Source organism: Amia ocellicauda, chromosome 9 (genome assembly GCF_036373705.1).
Source record: "Amia ocellicauda isolate fAmiCal2 chromosome 9, fAmiCal2.hap1, whole genome shotgun sequence".
NCBI classification, from domain to species: Eukaryota; Metazoa; Chordata; class Actinopteri; order Amiiformes; family Amiidae; genus Amia; species Amia ocellicauda.
Genome location: NC_089858.1, coordinates 18,252,123 through 18,269,767, shown reverse-complemented (window position 1 = coordinate 18,269,767; position 17,645 = coordinate 18,252,123). Strand labels below are relative to the sequence as shown.

The 17,645-nt window shown below is 38.2% G+C and overlaps 1 protein-coding gene across 1 annotated transcript in view; it reads left to right on the top strand.

Annotated features, from left to right (window-relative positions):
• hydin (HYDIN axonemal central pair apparatus protein) overlaps positions 1-17,645 on the top strand; it is a 118,109-nt gene that overhangs the window by 424 nt on the left and 100,040 nt on the right. The window contains exons 2-6 of the mRNA XM_066713581.1: positions 541-703; positions 3,752-3,877; positions 6,599-6,718; positions 10,052-10,186; positions 12,825-13,024. Coding sequence (XP_066569678.1) covers positions 569-703; positions 3,752-3,877; positions 6,599-6,718; positions 10,052-10,186; positions 12,825-13,024 — 716 coding nt within the window. The 5' untranslated portion in view covers positions 541-568. The remainder of the gene's footprint in view (positions 1-540; positions 704-3,751; positions 3,878-6,598; positions 6,719-10,051; positions 10,187-12,824; positions 13,025-17,645) is intronic.

The following is a 17,645-nucleotide window of genomic DNA, read 5'->3' as shown; positions in this document are numbered from 1 at the left end:
GGTTTGATCAATGCGTCCTATCAGTGTTCACTTATGACTTTGAAACTTGGTCACTAAACTCAAAAATGGTACAGAAACTGTGGACAACACAACAAGGCATTGGGAGATGTATGCTTGGAATAATAAGAAGGGATAGAAAAATAATTGAATGGATCTGAGATCAAACTAAAATATGAAACAATATATAAATTTCACATCATTACATATCAATATCATCAGACTTTATTGATTCAGTGCTGGGTAAAAGTCTCTCCAAGATCTTTGCACATGTTTCGATGTACAGTGTTTATTCTTTGTCATGTCTGCAATGCTTTAAATTTAATCTTCCCATATTTTATGTGGTCTTCTTTTAGGTTTATTTTCATCTCTTGGGATCCATTGTATACCTTCCTTTGTCCATCTTTGGGCTGTGCTTTTTGCAGTGTGTCCACAGTGTTTATATAGTTATTTATAGCAATCTTTACCTTTCTGACTACCCCCTTTAGTTAGGCCTGCTTATTGCATTTGGGACACCAATCACCTAACTGTTTCTCTTATTAGATGAGGTGAAAAGGAAGAGAAGAATACAATGCCGACCAGTAAGGTGCAGACGTCTCCCTGCACTTTGCAGAGTCTGTCTCTGAAGATGCCAGATGGATGCAAAAGCAAAGTGGTGGCGCCCCACAACCCTAAATTGGTTAAAGAGGATGACAAGAAAATTAAGGTATATGCACTCTGTTCAAATCACTGCACGCAATGTCTCCATGTCTTTGTGAAAATCTGAATCGTTAAGGCATGGCTGTCTAACACGTGGCCTGTTTTTTACCTTAGCTAGCACTCATGCATTAGTAGGACAGTTGGGTCTAACCACCTGTTTGCTGCTATCCTGCCACCAGGTGTCATGCCAGCAGGCTACACTTCATCATTGTTATCAATTATACATATGGAGGGTTATCAGTGCCAAAATTAAGATGCACACAATTATGAACACAATTATGAACATTATTATGAACATAATTAAGAACATGGACATGATTATGTCCATTGGATTAGCCAATAAGCATACTGGGTGCCGCCCACTAGGTGTGATTGACAATGGGTTTTTTGTCACATTGAAAAAGAAAATGAAATACAAAAGACACTTCGAAATGTAAAAGCGCACTGAGAAATGTAAATAGCAAAGAGGTAAACAGGAAATAAATATAAACATGTTGAAATAAATGAATAAATGTTGAAATAATTAAATAGATATATAAATGTTGAACTAAATAGATATGCCTTAATTTCCATGTATTTATTTATTTAATCATTTATTTATTTATTTATTTATTTTTCTGTGTATTTGTTTTTAATTTTGTTATGGAGTCCTCCATACTCTGAAACCGTTTAACTCCAAGACATTATATATATGTATGTATATGTATATATGTATATATATATAAAAAATATCATCCACACATCAGGATTCAAACCCACAATGCCAAGCTTGCAGCCACACGCCTTAGCCACTATGCTAGCAGAGATACAAACTTTATTAAAAGCCTGTTTTAAGCAGCTTCTAGCTGCCTAAGCCAATTGTCCTGATTAGTTGTATATAAGTGAATGTATCAATTAATCAATTTATATGTATACATATATTTATATAGCAACTATTAAGTTTTAACTTCCATTGAAACACATCTGTCAGCCATTGCTCTGCGTGGACATGTCTGAGTTCAGACCAGTTTTCATGGCAACATTATAAAAGCGGAATGTCTCCATTCATAATGTTCATAATCATGTTCATAATCATGTTCTTGTTCATAATCACATTCATCTTTATCACCCTCCATAAATAAATACATGCAGCCCACACACATATGGGTTCTGATCATGTGACCCACTATTGGAAAAATGTGGATGAACCTGCTTTAAGGTTTATTTACTGTGTGTGTGTTTCAGTCACCTTTCCCCATTTTGTCTGTGCATTATGGACATTTGTATGTCAGATGCTAGATAAAAAAATTAACCCATGCATGTTTTGTGCAGGAGCATTACCAATTAAACTCCACTCTGGAACATGCTGGAGATCCTGTCCAGAGTTTTCAAAGTAGAATTTTGGAAGGACCAAATAATAGGGACATTATGAGTTGACATACTTAACTTAATTGCAGGGGAAAGTACATGGTCAGAGAGCAAGACTAGTCACAGTCACACACAAGCATTCTCCACACAAGCTATGTAGTGCAGTAATATAGTGTACAGCTTTATACAATTGCAAGGTTATAATAATATAATTCTGCTGTGCTGTTGTCAGTTAGGCATACAACATTAATGAGTATTGGCTTGCTGTTAGAGAAATTGTTTGATTTTCATTTTAGCACTATTTAAATATATGTTCAATTGCTTAAGAGCTATGATTAAATATTCTTATTCAGAAAAATAAGACATGCTTAATTGTTCATAAAAGCTGAAATGCCTTTGCACTAATTTTAGTAATTAGGTTTCTGAATACTAAGTGTTTCATCGCAAATTGTCTATCCCTCGTCCCTGAAAACAATATAGATATAGCCAAGAGCTAGTTTAAACTTCAAAAGCTTTTTTTTCAGTGTTCTAAAAATATAGCAAAGCATGGATTTTTTTCTGTTGTTTTTAAAAAAGAGGATTATATTTTCTTAATACACAGATTACCAGCATGTATTAAAAATTTAATATATTATTCTACGTCATCATTCATTTATATTTTAAGATAACATCTCTTCTGGCTCTGACTTAAAATTAAGTGCATTTTGGTGTTTTCCTTGCCTGTAGAATAAAATTAGAGATATTTGACAGAAAGGGGGGGGGGGCGGGGGAAACCTACGAGTTATATTAGAGAGTATAAAGTGAATATCACTTTTGTTAAATGGCCTTGATGTTTTAATCAAGAAGTTTCGGGATTGAATTGTCTTAATGTAGGATTGTGAAGGACCCTGACTCTTCTTTGGGTTCCAGTTTTGTTGTTCTTTTTTGTTCTTTAACTCTTTCCTGTCTGGAAGGAATACTTTTATTACCAAGTCTGAGTCTGAGAAGCCTGAGAAAAGCTTACCAAATCCATTGATTGACAGTATATTTTTCAACATTTGATATTGCATTTTTTTTGTTCCCTTTCAGAAAATGACTGAATGACAAGCACAGTTCTGTTTAATAATATAACAGTGTGTCCCTGTTTCATAGTGAGATGTAATGAAGGGATTTTAGATTTTTTATATAGATTAGTTTAAACTAGTTATCCACTGCTAGTCTATGAGAAGGAGACACTTCATAGAGAAAATGAAAATACCTTATCTCTTACATATGCAAAAACACATAATAGATTTCCATTGCATTTGAATATCTCTTTTACCTTAGATCTACTGTGGTTTATCAGAGCTAATTGTAGTGTTTCTTTTCTTTTGGTGAAAAAAACCAAAACAAAAACATGGGGTCCAAAAGAACAATAGGAGCTTAAAGACAGCATGAAAAATGACAGAAACTAAATTAATGGTTTAAATTAAATGCACTTTTAAAGCATAAATGGACACTCGGAGAACCCTTTGGCTTTGTTTGTCATTATTCTGTTCTGTGAAACTGAAACAATTATCGTTGTTATTGTTATTATCTGAATTGTTATTCCATGTGGAAGATGCAGAAGATTAAATTTGATCAGCTGAATAGTTATTTCAAGGCTTTTGATGCCATGTGTATTAGGATGAAGATTGGTCTGAGTCCAGAGACACAGTAATGTGACCTAACATCTCCTTGTTTGTTGCAGTTGACTCCGTCTGCATTTATACAAGAAATGGCTCTAACTACAGAACAGCGGTTGGCAAACACACATGAGATGCACCCTCCCCGAATCATTGAGCTCTTAGACATGAGTGAAACCACTCACCAAAAGGTAATACCCGTGAATACACACACACACATACACATACACAAACACAGACACAGACACACACACATATACACACAAATACATAGATACAAACACAGACACACACATACACATACTCACAGATACAGACACAGACAAACTAATACAGAGACACACACATACACACACATACATATATATAACCACAGACACACACAGATGCTCATAGATCTTCCATGAGAAAACATCTGCAGCTGGGGTATTTGTTGTGTATTTTACCTTTTTCAGACATAAAATCTTACTCATGATCTAATTTATGCAGTTAATAACGTAGGTAATTGGTCTAAATGTGCAATATGAAGCCAGCCAACACCCATCTGCCTCAGTGTATTATGGTCCATAGGGTATTGGCTCAATATTTTGCTCCTGGTTTTGTTTGTTGGCACAGCTCCCCTGCAACCCCCTCCCAATGGTGCCTAAAGATGAATAGGTTTTTAAAGCAAGCACAAATTCAAATATCTGTGGTGTAATACATAATCACTTAATCCAAAATGAAAAAGCAAGCAAATTTTGCAACTATATTTTTCCGGTCAACAAGAGCTACGCAAATCTTTTCTACAAATGATGTCATTTTTTATATATATATATATATATATATATATATATATTTGTATTAATTTATTTTATGGAGCAATAATATCATCTTTGTTTGCAGTTGGAATCAGTATGAGTTAAATTACCATAGAAACTAGAGCTCAGTCCTCAGTCCATGCTTGTGAGACTGGCATGTGAGACATGAGATTAAATGCTTCACCTCCACAGCATTTCTGCGCAGTTGACTACAATTAGACTATACCTTTTCTTTAAACATGTGAAAAATGTACAGTTTTATGCTCAGTACTCAATATCTACTGCTTGATTTCTTATTAGTTTTCTTATTAGAAAGTTAAAATTCTATTATCTATTATCTATATTTCCTTTCTTTTAACTCAATCTTTTGAAGACTCACGTAGCCTAAATCTTGCTTTTAGTAATCATTTTTGTGTGCAGTTTTTGGTGTAGGCTATACCATAGGATAGAGGTGTTGCTTTTTTTGAATGTCTATACTACAGGTGGAATGTGTAGTACGTGTATCTTTTGGTTACATCATCGGAAACAGGTTAAGATTATTTTTTGTGGTCTCAGTTGGGGTAATGGTGGGGTCATATCTCTGCTGCACGTAAAAATTGGACTGACCACATTGTCTGTTTTGCTGAAGAACTGAAAGAACTGGATGTGTTCAGAATGCGTTGCTCTGACAGCTTAGTGTAAGTGTAATCAGTTTGTTTGGCACAGAAAAGGGAATGTCAGTCTTGTAGTCTAGGTTGTCTTTCTGGGATGCAGATGCTCTTGACCTCATGTCTATCAAACTTCTCAGCTTCTTGTACATGCTGGATTTTGTGATTAATCATATGGGCACTCTGCTCTGATTTCCCCTTGGGTGAAATGCATCTGCTCTTTAGTCCCTGGCTGGGCTGCAGTCACCAAACTGTGTAATGGCTGGCTTTCAAGGGAACTGTTATTCCTGTCCTGTGATTGAGGTGGGTGGGTGGGTGGTAGTGGGGGGGGCATTCTATTTTTCAGATGTAGTCAAATAATTATGTCTGGCTGGATTTGCTGTCTTTCTTCCTTTAGTTCAAGATAAGGAAAATTATGGGAAAAGTAAGCTTCCGTCAGCTCTAACCTGCTTGTATTTGGCTGGTTAGTATGCGCGTGGGCTGAATTTGTGCCTGAGGCAGGTGGAAAGAGCTGAATGCAGCTAATTAAATAAAATCAGATTTTATTAAATAGAAAGGGAGAAGTGGAGAAGGGGGAGTTTCTCATCTAGAGGTTTTAAATTAGTAGTATCTGATTCTGCCATGTTAGTACAAAGGCTTTCTCTTCTATTGGCTGATGGGGTACAATAGGCTGCCATTGGGAACATAGCTGAGGCAAAAAAAAAGATAGGGAGCAATAATGAATGACAATTATATCCTGATAAAAATCCCAATTGTTTCAGTCTTGGGATTCCAAGTTTAAACCTGCACAATTGAAAGGGAGTTTTCTTTGCTCGCTCACAATCTAAGCACATTAATACTCCACTCAGCAACTTGTAGTCGGTGCATTTGATTAGATTGACTGAGGTGTATGCTTTCTATTGTAGCTCTTGATCTTCAGAAGTAGCAGACTGTCAACTTAAATAGCACGTTGAACTGTCTTCCATCTCAAAATTACTTCACACACACACACACACACACACACACACACACACACACACACACACATACACACACACGTATGTACACACACACATACAACCGTGATAGTTAAAACCTAAAACTATGTTTACTGATAAGTGTTTACAAATTTCTGCAGTTTTTTAAAGTGATGGTCCTCCCTGATTTCGAATTCAGTTCCGACTTTGATGGACCTACAATATGTGCTCATCCAGTTGCCTGGATGAAAACAGTGTTGCCTGTGTCTGTATCACAAATCAACAATATCGATCACAAATCACTAATTTCACTAGAACTACACAGTCTGTGGATTAGGCTGTGTATAGCTTTACATATTCTTTAGCTCACAATTTAGTATCCTGGTGTGGAGGTTCACAATGTGGCTTTGCTTCTTCTTCTACAGTGAAAATAGCCTCCATCTCTGTTGTTTGGAAGGATAATCTCATTGGATTTGTTTATTTTTGTGTTCCATCTCTTTCCTTGAAATCAGTTTTCCACAGTTGACATCGACCAAGCAATGTTCCAGCCGTTCCCCTCAGAGATTGTGTTTCAGAACTACACCCCCTGCGAGACATACGAGGTGCCGCTGACCCTGAGAAATAATGACAAGGTGAGCCAGCGGTTAATCTATTGGTGATTCAGTGGACATCCCCTTTGAGATGGACTAGGTAGCTTGGCAGACCAATGCAGCAAGCCATATTCATCTCTGTGCGTATACTTTAACAAGTAGCTATCTGATCATTCAGGGTGATCACTTGCATTGGCTTTACCACCACTGACACGTTTGTGAATATTGTGGGACTGGGGAGGTAACTGAATTCCCTTTGACAGAAATAAGAATTCAAATGTTATCACAAGTGATAAAGCTATTATATACCTCACTGAAAATATAGAGTGGTGTCATAGGTGAGGGGGGAGGGGTGATTCTATATTTAGAGCTAATTACATAGATCACAGATGCATAAAGTTCAAGTGTCATTATTAAATTGCTACAATTTGTGTCTAATGGTATAGAAGTTTTTAAAATATATTTGTTTAGAATATTCTTAACATATGATTTTAAACAGTTAATCAGAATATTGTCACTGATCCTTTAGAAGCTTCTTCTGGTAATACTGTTACTGTACTACATATTTTCTGTCTCCAGGAAATCAAAGAACCATTCATAATGTGTAAAATCCTTTGCCAAGGCAAAAAAAATGCAACTGTCAGTGCATTCTGAAATCTAAGCTACTTGTCATAAAAAGAAAACAATAAAGAAGGCAAAGCTTAGTGTTTGATTATTTTTTATATGTCAAAGATGATGTTAATGCCTAAATATTGACAAAAAACTCAAAACAGAGATATTTTGATGGCGTTTAGGGCCTTGTATTGAAAACACTTATATAAACAATTGATTTCCTGAATAGTTTGCAATCTGACACCAAAGAAATGTATTTTCCTAGGCTGCATTCTCACGGCAAATAACATATTTCTTATCCCACTTGATTATAGTGCATAGAAACTAAAATAACCCCCTTGGTTGTCAACTTGGTTGTTCAGAGACATGTCATTACTGGCTGGCTGTTTACTATATTTATTTCATAGAATAACTTTCTTTAAACTATAGTGTAATTTAAATATAAAAACAAGCCTGAATGACAGGCCATTGTATATACATGTACTGAGCTTGAGGTGATGAGAAAAGCAGCCAATATTAGGTGAGAGAGTGAAAGCAGTGGAGATGAGGATGGAGGGGGAGAGCGAGTGGATATTATATTGGAAAGTGACAGTAGGAGCGGGTGGGGTGGAGAGAGATGGCAGGGAAAGGGTGAAAGAGATGAAGTGGTGGTCTTAGATGTCCAGGGGGGTCACAGAGAGTGGAAGGGGAGCAGCCTCTGTAGAAAATGTGGTCCAGCTGGTGGCCTGCCTTGTGAAAAGGGGTGATGGGGATGTGGAGGAATTGAAAGAGTCCCCCAGGAGGATTGTAGGGAAGGAGAGTGAGGGGAGGGAGAAGAGAAGGATGTCCAGTTCATTCAGGAAGGTGGTGAGTGGACCAGGAGGATGGTCGAAAACCTGTAAAGAAATGGAGACATGGAGAGGCAAGTTCAACTGCATGGAATTCAAAGCTATTAGTGGAGATAGAGGAGAGAAAGAGAGGGACAGTGAAGCAAAAGCCCTCTTCCTCCTCCCTTCCCAGACCGACAAGGTGAATTAGACAGACTGAATGGGACAGGGCTGTTCAGGGCTGCATTGTGATGATGGGGTAATATTAGAAATTAGGGGTATATTAGAAAGCAGATACAAATGTGATACTTTATGGTTCCCAGTATTTTCCAGTTTTGGCTGCTCTTGTGTAGAATGTGCAAAACAGCCCAACAGAATGTTTAAATAAAGAAAATTAAAAAGGCTGCAGATAGCATATACTAAACTCTCCACGTCATTCACAGTATTTGTTTAATAACAAAAACAGGGGTCACTGTTTGCAGTAGAGGATCTAGGTTCCCTTATGGCTAAACCTGGGAGATATCACAGCATCCCTAATCCTGCCACTGTGGTCTGGCTGCTGATTGGGAGGAAGCTGCCATCTGCTCCTTAGCAGCAAGGAGCTAAAGGCTGTTCCCATCTCTCCCCCTCCCGGCAGAGCCATTCCATGCAGTCAAATGAAGCAAGAAACTCTGTGCTTTGATAGAAGACTGGAGGAAAAAGATAAAAATAACTTTTTAAAGCGCTTTTGTCTTCATTCACCACCCACAGCTCTGGAGGAACTGGACTGTGTTAGTTCTACCCAACCTCCATTGATCCCATTCACGGCTTCCTGCTCACGCACAGAGCGGAACGCAATCGAAAATGCCTTTTCATTCTCCTTGGGCAAGAGAAGGGTCTTGTTTCACTATTTAGTCTCTGTCCCCCCTTCCTTTCCCTACCCCCCCCCCCCCCCATGTCTTCACAACGGGAGCTATCGGTCCTGATTCCAGCTGAAAATGTCAACTCTTTTCATTAACTTTAATTTAAGAGATGTAAATTAACAAGCCATTAAATTCCTACACTGTGCATTCTAATCTCGGCAGCTGTCCTGCTTGCCTTCAGTGGTGTAAAAACAGTGAAGCATTTCTGAGCATCATGACAGCCTGCACTCGCTCACATCTTAACTGACAACTGCTATGGGATGTGTTTAAATCCCACATAGCATTTGGCTCCTTGGTTGTAGGTTTCACTGTAATCGCTGCACCTGGGCCCTAACACTTCACTGAGTCACTAGAAGCAAATCAAATTCAAGCTTCCCCCTTCTTTTCAATGCCATTCTCTACAGGCCCCTCCCCTCTTCTTATGTAACACCTCTGTGTTCGAATTACTTTGTTATGTCCGTGCCACCTGTATGTTTTTCCTCTTTTTCTTTCTTTTCTCTTTCCTTTTTTCCATCAGTCTAAAACTCATTAGTGGGCCCACTTCTTAGATCTCCCTAATTTTAACACTAATTGAAGTTGATAGATTTGCTGTAAGCCTCGCCTGGCTTTTACAAGAGGAAACAAATATATATTTTTTCTCCTGTATAATATCCAGAGGGACTGCATCAGCTCATGCGTTTATAACATCACATTGGCATTGGAGTGTTTATAAAAAACACAGAGAAGACCTTATTAATTTTTCAAAGCCAGCCTTCCTAAGCAGTTTATGGCTACATTTTTACTTATTCAAGGTCAGCAACCCCAAGAATAAAACTGTACAGTGTTTGGAAAGGCATATTATTAATTAATCTCCTTGGATTGGTGATAAAACATACTTAAGAGGCACAGTCATGATGTTTGCATGAATCGTTTTGTATGTGTGATTTTCTTCCTTGGCATTCTTTACGTGTTGTGCATCCTAGTTTAGAAACGGTTTAGAAGTGGTCAGGTTCTCCCAAGTATCTCTCCTCTCTGTTTGTAGTTTCAAGTGTGTATGTGTCTTATTGTGTATTTAGATTCCCCGCCTGGTGAAAGTGGTCCAGCAGGACTCCCCTTACTTCCAAATCGTCAGCCCCCTGGATGTCTGCAACAAGGTGGCCCCGGGCCTGGCCTCCACATTCCTCATCCGCTTCACTCCACAGGAGAATAAGGTACCACAGCTCTAACTGGGTGGACAGAAGGCAGGAGTGGTCATGTCTTCACACTTGCTTTGAACCTCCCAAGTCAGCCTGTCCCACTCCTTCAAGCTTCTTTCATTAATACCCTCTTCACAGCAGATGACCTTTCAGAAACCCTGGCCCTCAGCTCTACTAATAGAGTTTGAAATATCAAGTGAAGTTAAAACACATCTTGATAAAAATAGGACTAAACCACAGGAAAAGATCTTTGTAATACAGGCGGGTCTGAATTTCTGTTGTATTATTATTATTATTATTATTATTATTATTATTATTATTAGGGTTAGCTCTGGCTCATGTGTGTCCATTAATGTGCATTCTCTTGTGGCCTTTGCACTGAAATATTCCCCTGGTCACATGATCAAATGAGAAATGAAGGCTGTCTCTTAAGAAAATGTACAACTGAAGACATTTATATTTACTGATCAATAACCTTTTCACTCCTGCAGGTTTATTTATTAATATTGGTTCCCACATGTTCAGAAAATACTTATGTCCTTTGCATTTCAAATGCTGTTTTTCTACAGAATGCTGTCACAGTTTAGTATTGATTTAATAAAATATAGTCTTTTTTAAAGAGTACATAAGGGACCTACTATATTTTTTAGTGCATTATGCATATATAAATATATAAGCCTATGTGTTTTTGCGACTTTTGAAGTTTTCACATAGAGTATTTCTCTGTGTAATACAGTTTGTCAGCTTTCAATACATTATTCAGTTTCATAATACTTAAGATGCCATAGAAAATAATGTAATAAATCAAGGAATTCATTCACATTGTCATTTCACTCTATAAGCATTTATAATGCAAAGTTAACCAGACTTTAATTTTTTCTAGCAATGACAGCATTGTAAGAAACAAATGTCAAGCTCTATATTCCGGCTAATGCTCTTATAAAAAACAACTCAATCAGAATTTGCTTTAATAACTAAACTCAGAATTGCAATTCCTACTCCCACACCACATCGGTCGTGATCATCCAATTTCCACTATCTCGTTACCAAAATTGCTTGTTGATCTAGTTCAGCCTATTTGTATATTAATAAAATCAGAGCGGCTTACAACATTTTAATTCTAAGAAATGCTGGCGTATATGATAATTCTGAGCACATGTCATCTGTATAAGACTGGGGAAATGGTTTTGTCCAGTCATCAGAGAGACAAACTGCCTTTTGTTGTATTTTAATGAAATGTATTTTCCTGTGGACTCCTTTCTGTTCATTCTGTTATTTATCACCATTAGCTCTGACATGTTTCATGCTATTCTGTAATAGGAGTTCTTGATGAATGTGGCCTGACAGGTTTACCAGCCGTTACAAAATAACTTATCATTCTTACTCATTGTTCTCACAGAGATACTGCACATCCACTCCATGGATAATTTTCTATAACATACTTTCTCTATATTCTCTTGTTATCATACAGTGAGGGAAAAAAGTATTTGATCCCCTGCAGATTTTGTACGTTTGCCCACTGACAAAGAAATGATCAGTCTATAATTTTAATGGTAGGTGTATTTTAACAGTGAGAGACAGAATAACAACCAAAAAATCCAGAAAAAAGCATTTAAAAAAGTTATGAATTGATTTGCATGTTAATGAGGGAAATATCTTCATCTGAATGATTCAGAGGAGAACTGGGTGAAAGTGTTGTGGTCAGATGAGACCAAAATCGAGCTCTTGGGCATCAACTCAACTCGCTGTGTTTGGAGGAGGAGGAATGACCCCAAGAACACCATCCCCACCGTCAAACATGGAGGTGGAAACATTATGCTTTGGGGGTGTTTTTCTGCTAAGGGGACAGGACAACTGCACCGCAACAAAGGGACGATGGACGGGGCCATGTACCATCAAATCTTGGGTGAGAACTTCCTTCCCTCAGCCAGGGCATTGAAAATGGGTCGTGGATGGGTATTCCAGCATGACAATGACCCAAAACACACAGCCAAGGCAACAAGGGAGTGGCTCAAGAAGAAGCACATTAAGGTCCTGGAGTGGCCTAGCCAGTCTCCAGACCTTAATCCCATAGAAAATCTGTGGAGGTAGCTGAAGGTTCAAGTTGCCAAACGTCAGCCTCGAAACCTTAATGACTTGGAGAGGATCTGCAAAGAGGAGTGGGATAAAATCCCTCCTGAGATGTGTGCAAACCTGGTGGCCAACTACAGGAAACGTCTGACCTCTGTGATTGCCAACGAGGGTTTTGCCACCAAGTACTAAGTCGAAGGGGTCAAATACTTATTTCCCTCATTAACATGCAAATCAATGGATAACTTTTTGAAATGCATTTTTCTGGATTTTTTTGTTGTTATTCTGTCTCTCACTGCTAAAATACACCTACCATTAAAATTATAGACTGATCATTTCTTTGTCAGTGGGCAAACGTACAAAATCAGCAGGGGATCAAATACTTTTTTCCCTCACTGTATGAAACTCACATTGTTGACAGTATGCATTTCCAAGACAGTTTTCTGGTAATCTGCTGGGACCTATGGCACATATAAGCAAGAAACAAAAAGTGCCACTAAATGCTATGTAGTGTTGTGCAACTCATTGTGCAAGGTCCCAGCTCTCACATCTCTCTCATATGTGAGTCTCTCTTGGTTGGCAGGACTATGTGCACCAGTTGATTTGCATCACAGAGAGAGAGAAGTTTGAGGTGCCAGTAAGATCCATTGGGGCACGAGCAATCCTGGACTTCCCAGATCATCTGAACTTTTCTGTCTGTCCGGTGAAGTGTTCCTCCCAGAAGACCCTGCTGGTGCGCAACATTGGGAACAGCGAAGCCCGATTCCGCCTCAGCACAGAGAGGTATGGAGGAGGGAACACGCTGCTCATTTGTGTAGGGACAGCTAGCTTTCTGTGTAAGGAGATGGAGCCATCTAATACAGCGCTCTGTAGTTTGTGTTTGTTTTCTGTCTTTACAGACGTAATAAAATTCTCCTGTGTATGTAGCACCCTTGAAATGTTTAGTGTTTCACAGGCATTTTTCAAAACATGCCCTGCAGATGAATGGCCTAGGATCGCTACTTACATTTCACCCTAGATACAGTTTAAAGATAAGTCACTATCTGTCATTGACAGGTGTTGGGTGATAAGGGGAACAATCATTGATTTGCAAAGGGAGGAATGGCATGTGTTTTGTAGCACTCTAGATATGGCTCTTCTCACTGCAGAGCCATGCCATCCTTACCCTTTGTGCTTGCCAGCTGTATACACTGTAATCCCAGTAGGGGACTTTAATTCCTCAGTCAAGCTTCATGCTGCTGTGCCTGCAGGTTGAGTCTCTTATGATAGACAGGACCGATTTACAAACTAGATCCCTTGTATGTTAACTTTGCATTATTATCTTGTGTTTGATTTAAAATTTGCAGTCAAGGATTGTTTTGTTTATTTTTTAACATACATTTTCCGCTTGATGGTTAACTTGCATGCTCATTCCACCACAACCAAATGATGTAATGAAAATAATGTGAATTAAGCAGCACTGGAACTAAGTGTCTCTTGTCCAGATATGATATATATATATATATATATATATATATAGAGTACTGTACAAACGTTTCAGGCAAAAGAAAATGCTTTCAAAAATAGACATGCGAATAGATTCTATTTATCAATTAACTAAATGCAAAGTGAGTGAACAGAAGAAAAATCTAAATCAAATCCATATTTGGTGTGGCCACCCTTTGCCTTCAAAACAGCATCAATTCTTCTAGGTACACTTGCACACAGTCAGGGATTTTGTAGGCATATAGTCAGGTGTATGATTAAACAATTATACCAAACTGGTGCTAATGATCATCAATTCAATATGTAGGTTGAAACACAATCATTAACTGAAACAGAAACAGCTGTGTAGGAGGAATAAAACTTGGTGAGGAACAGCCAAACTCAGCTAACAAGGTGAGGTTGCTGAAGACAGTTTACTGTCAAAAGTCATACACCATGGCAAGACTGAGCACAGCAACAAGACACATGGTAGTTCTACTGCATCAGCAAGGTCTCTCCCAGGCAGACATTTCAAGGCAGTCAGGGATTTCCAGATGTGCTGTTCAAGCTGTTTTGAAGAAGCACAAAAAAACGGGCAATGTTGAGCACTGCAGACGAAGTGGTCGGCCAAGGAAACTTACTGCAGCAGATGAAAGACACATCATGCTTACTTCTGTTCGCAATTGGAAGATGTCCAGCAGTGACATCATCTCAGAATTGGAAGACTTGCGGCCAAAAAGCCATACCTCTGATGTGGCAACAAGGCCAAGCAATTCAACTATGCACGAAAACACAGGAACTGGGGTGCAGAAAAATGGCAGCAGGTGCTTTGGACTGATGAGTCAAAATTTGAAATATTTGGCTGTAGCAGAAGGCAGTTTGTTCCTGAAGGGCTGTAGAGAGTTACACAAATGAGTGTCTGCAGGCAACAGTGAAGCATGGTGGAGGTTCCTTGCAAGTTTGGGGCTGCATTTCTGCAAATGGAGTTGGGGATTTGGTCAGAATTAATGGTCTCCTCAATGCTGAGAAGTACAGGCAGATACTTATCCATCATGCAGTACCATCAGGGAGGCATCTGATTGGCCCCAAATTTATTCTGCAGCATGACAAGGACCCCAAACATACAGCGACAGTCATTAAGAACCATCTTCAGCGTAAAGAAGAACAAGGAGTCCTGGAAGTGATGGTATGGCCCCCACAGAGCCCTGATCTCAACATCGAGTCTGTCTGGGATTACATGAAGAGAGAAGCAACTGAGGCTGCCTAAATCCACAGAAGAACTGTGGTTAGTTCTCCAAGATGTTTGGGCCAACCTACCTGCCGAGTTCCTTCAAAAACTGTGTGCAGGTGTACCTAGAAGAATTGATGGTGTTTTGAAGGCAAAGGGTGGTCACACCAAATATTGATTTGATTTAGAATTTTCTTCTGTTCACTCACTTTCCATTTAGTTAATTGATAAATATGATCTATTAACATGTCTGTTTTTGAAAGCATTCTTACTTTACAGCATTTTTTCACATCTGCCTAAAACTTTTGCACAGTACGGAGCAATGGAAGAAGGTGGCCTGGTCTGATGAATCACGAGTTCAAGATGTTGACTTGGCCTCCAAATTCCCCAGATCTCAATCCAATCGAGCATCTGTGGGATGTGCTGGACAAACAAGTCCGATCTATGGAGGCCCCACCTCGCAATTTACAGGACTTAAAGGATCTGCTGCTAACGTCTTGGTGCCAGATCCCAGATACTTCAGAGGTCTAGTGGAGTCCATGCCTCGATGGGTCAGGGCTGTTTTGGGACCTACACAATATTAGGCAGTGGTCATAATGTTATATATATATATATATATATATATATATATATATATATATAATGTGTGTGTGTATTTTTTTAAATAATGTTTCATCACCTGAAAAGCTAGGTTGGATAAAGCTTAAATATAATCCTTATAAACTAGTAGATTTGTAACTGACACAGATACTGTTTGAAAATCCCAGTGTTTAATGGGAGTACCTAATTTTGTTTGCCACTCTGCTCTCTATGTTTGCTTACTCATCTCTGCGTGAGAGTGACTGTAATACCTTAGTAATGAAAATGAATAGCCTCTGCTTATCCATTGCATTAGGGTGTCTGAAGCTCAGAAATTAATGGAACATGCTGCAAAAAAATATTATATTGAAGTGCTGTACAAATAGAAATCAATGTCCCTATATATATGTCACATTGCCTGCATTTAAAATCCAGATGTAGGAATGCAATTTGAAGTAACAATGGAATAGTATATATTTGACACTCCAGGTAATATTGAATATTTGCATGCCCGCAGGCTCTCTTTCATTTAAGATCTTGTTTCTGTCAGTACAGCTTTTTAAAGACCTGGAACTTTTCATTTTATTTAAAAACTGATAAAAAATAAAAATAAAAGAAAATGTAGAAATCTCTATGTGAAATCCACCTGGGAAAACTGAGAGGTTTAATTTCCTCTTCTGTCCTAGTCATTTTGGAGAACAAATTATGTATCTCGAATGCGAGAGATCTTCCCTCGCTTTCTTCTTTGTCAGCACTGGCAGTTGTTGTTCTTCTACACACCATATAACAGAGATTGAGTAGAATTTGTTTACATTATAGTTAGCTAATTATAACTATTGCAAATTGGAATGAGTTTGTGTAGATTAGCCTTATAGACAGACCACTACAGATGTCCTTGGTTGAAAAAGTTAATTAGAAAATAATAGTTTTTTAATGTTTTTTCAGCTTGTTTGTTAATTTAATATTATAAAGAAAACAACATGATATGTATCAAATGTAAATTCTGAGGTAAACTCTGTATTGCCTAATTAAAACAGATGAACTGATCTATGTGTAATATAGTTTGCACTTTGTGGGTCTTTGACATTTGCAGACTTGAATTATTTCAGGATAGGATCCTTTGATCACTTAGTTATTAATGGACACCAAACGAGCATGATGGGTCAAATGGCCTCCTCTCGTATGTAAACTTTCTTATCTGCCAAGCTATATAAGGGTATTGTGCGTGTTACTGTATGGCTCTCTGTGTTGTGCACCTCCAGTGGACAGGTGAGTTCTTTGATGTGGAATAAAACAAGTTAAGTAATACATTTCAAAATACAAGATGTAATTACAAATTGTCTAAGACATTAAAAAGGCTTCTGCTTCAATTTTTATCTTATTTTCTACCCTTAAATTCTTAAAAAAAGACAAAATCACTAGCATGGTCTATCTTTTAAGACAGAGATCTCAAAATGTCTGTCCCCATTACACTGTACTTGCTTCTTACCTCTCTAAGCCCCAGCAAGCACAGGTTTCCATCTAAGATTTTATGGCACATTTCCCTTGATTTGTTGAAACCTGGATAACATTGAATGCAAACCATGTAAAAGATGTCTTCATTGCTGCTAATGTGACATCCTCTTGTCATGGTGCACACCCAGTTCTCAGGGATTGAAAAAAAGATTATTGAGCAAATGGCAATATCATATTCATAACCCTGCACCATAATATATGGGTCCCCCGAGTGGAAATTGCAAGGGTTAGAGCATTGTTGTGTGTGATTAAGTGGCAGGAAAATAAGTAAGTATTCTGTTAAAGCTCGTCAACATCCTACTGGGCACATCACCATCTTATATTGTAGTAGATGGGGATAAAGCATTTTTATGGTCAAATTGTCAGTCTCCTCAGTGATATATGAATATGAGTGGAAAGGATTCTCTTTCGGCAGGGTAGCAGGTTGATCATCATAGCCTAATAGAAAAGAACCAGCAGAATTGGCTTCCTGCTGAGCTCTACCCACTGGAAACACTTTGTAAATAATCCCCTTCTTACCCAGATTTTGTTCCTGTTAACGCATAAACATTGACAAGGTGGTTGTGTATGTGTCACTGATTTTTAGACTTTTTGGCAACCCATTGTCAGTTTGACTCT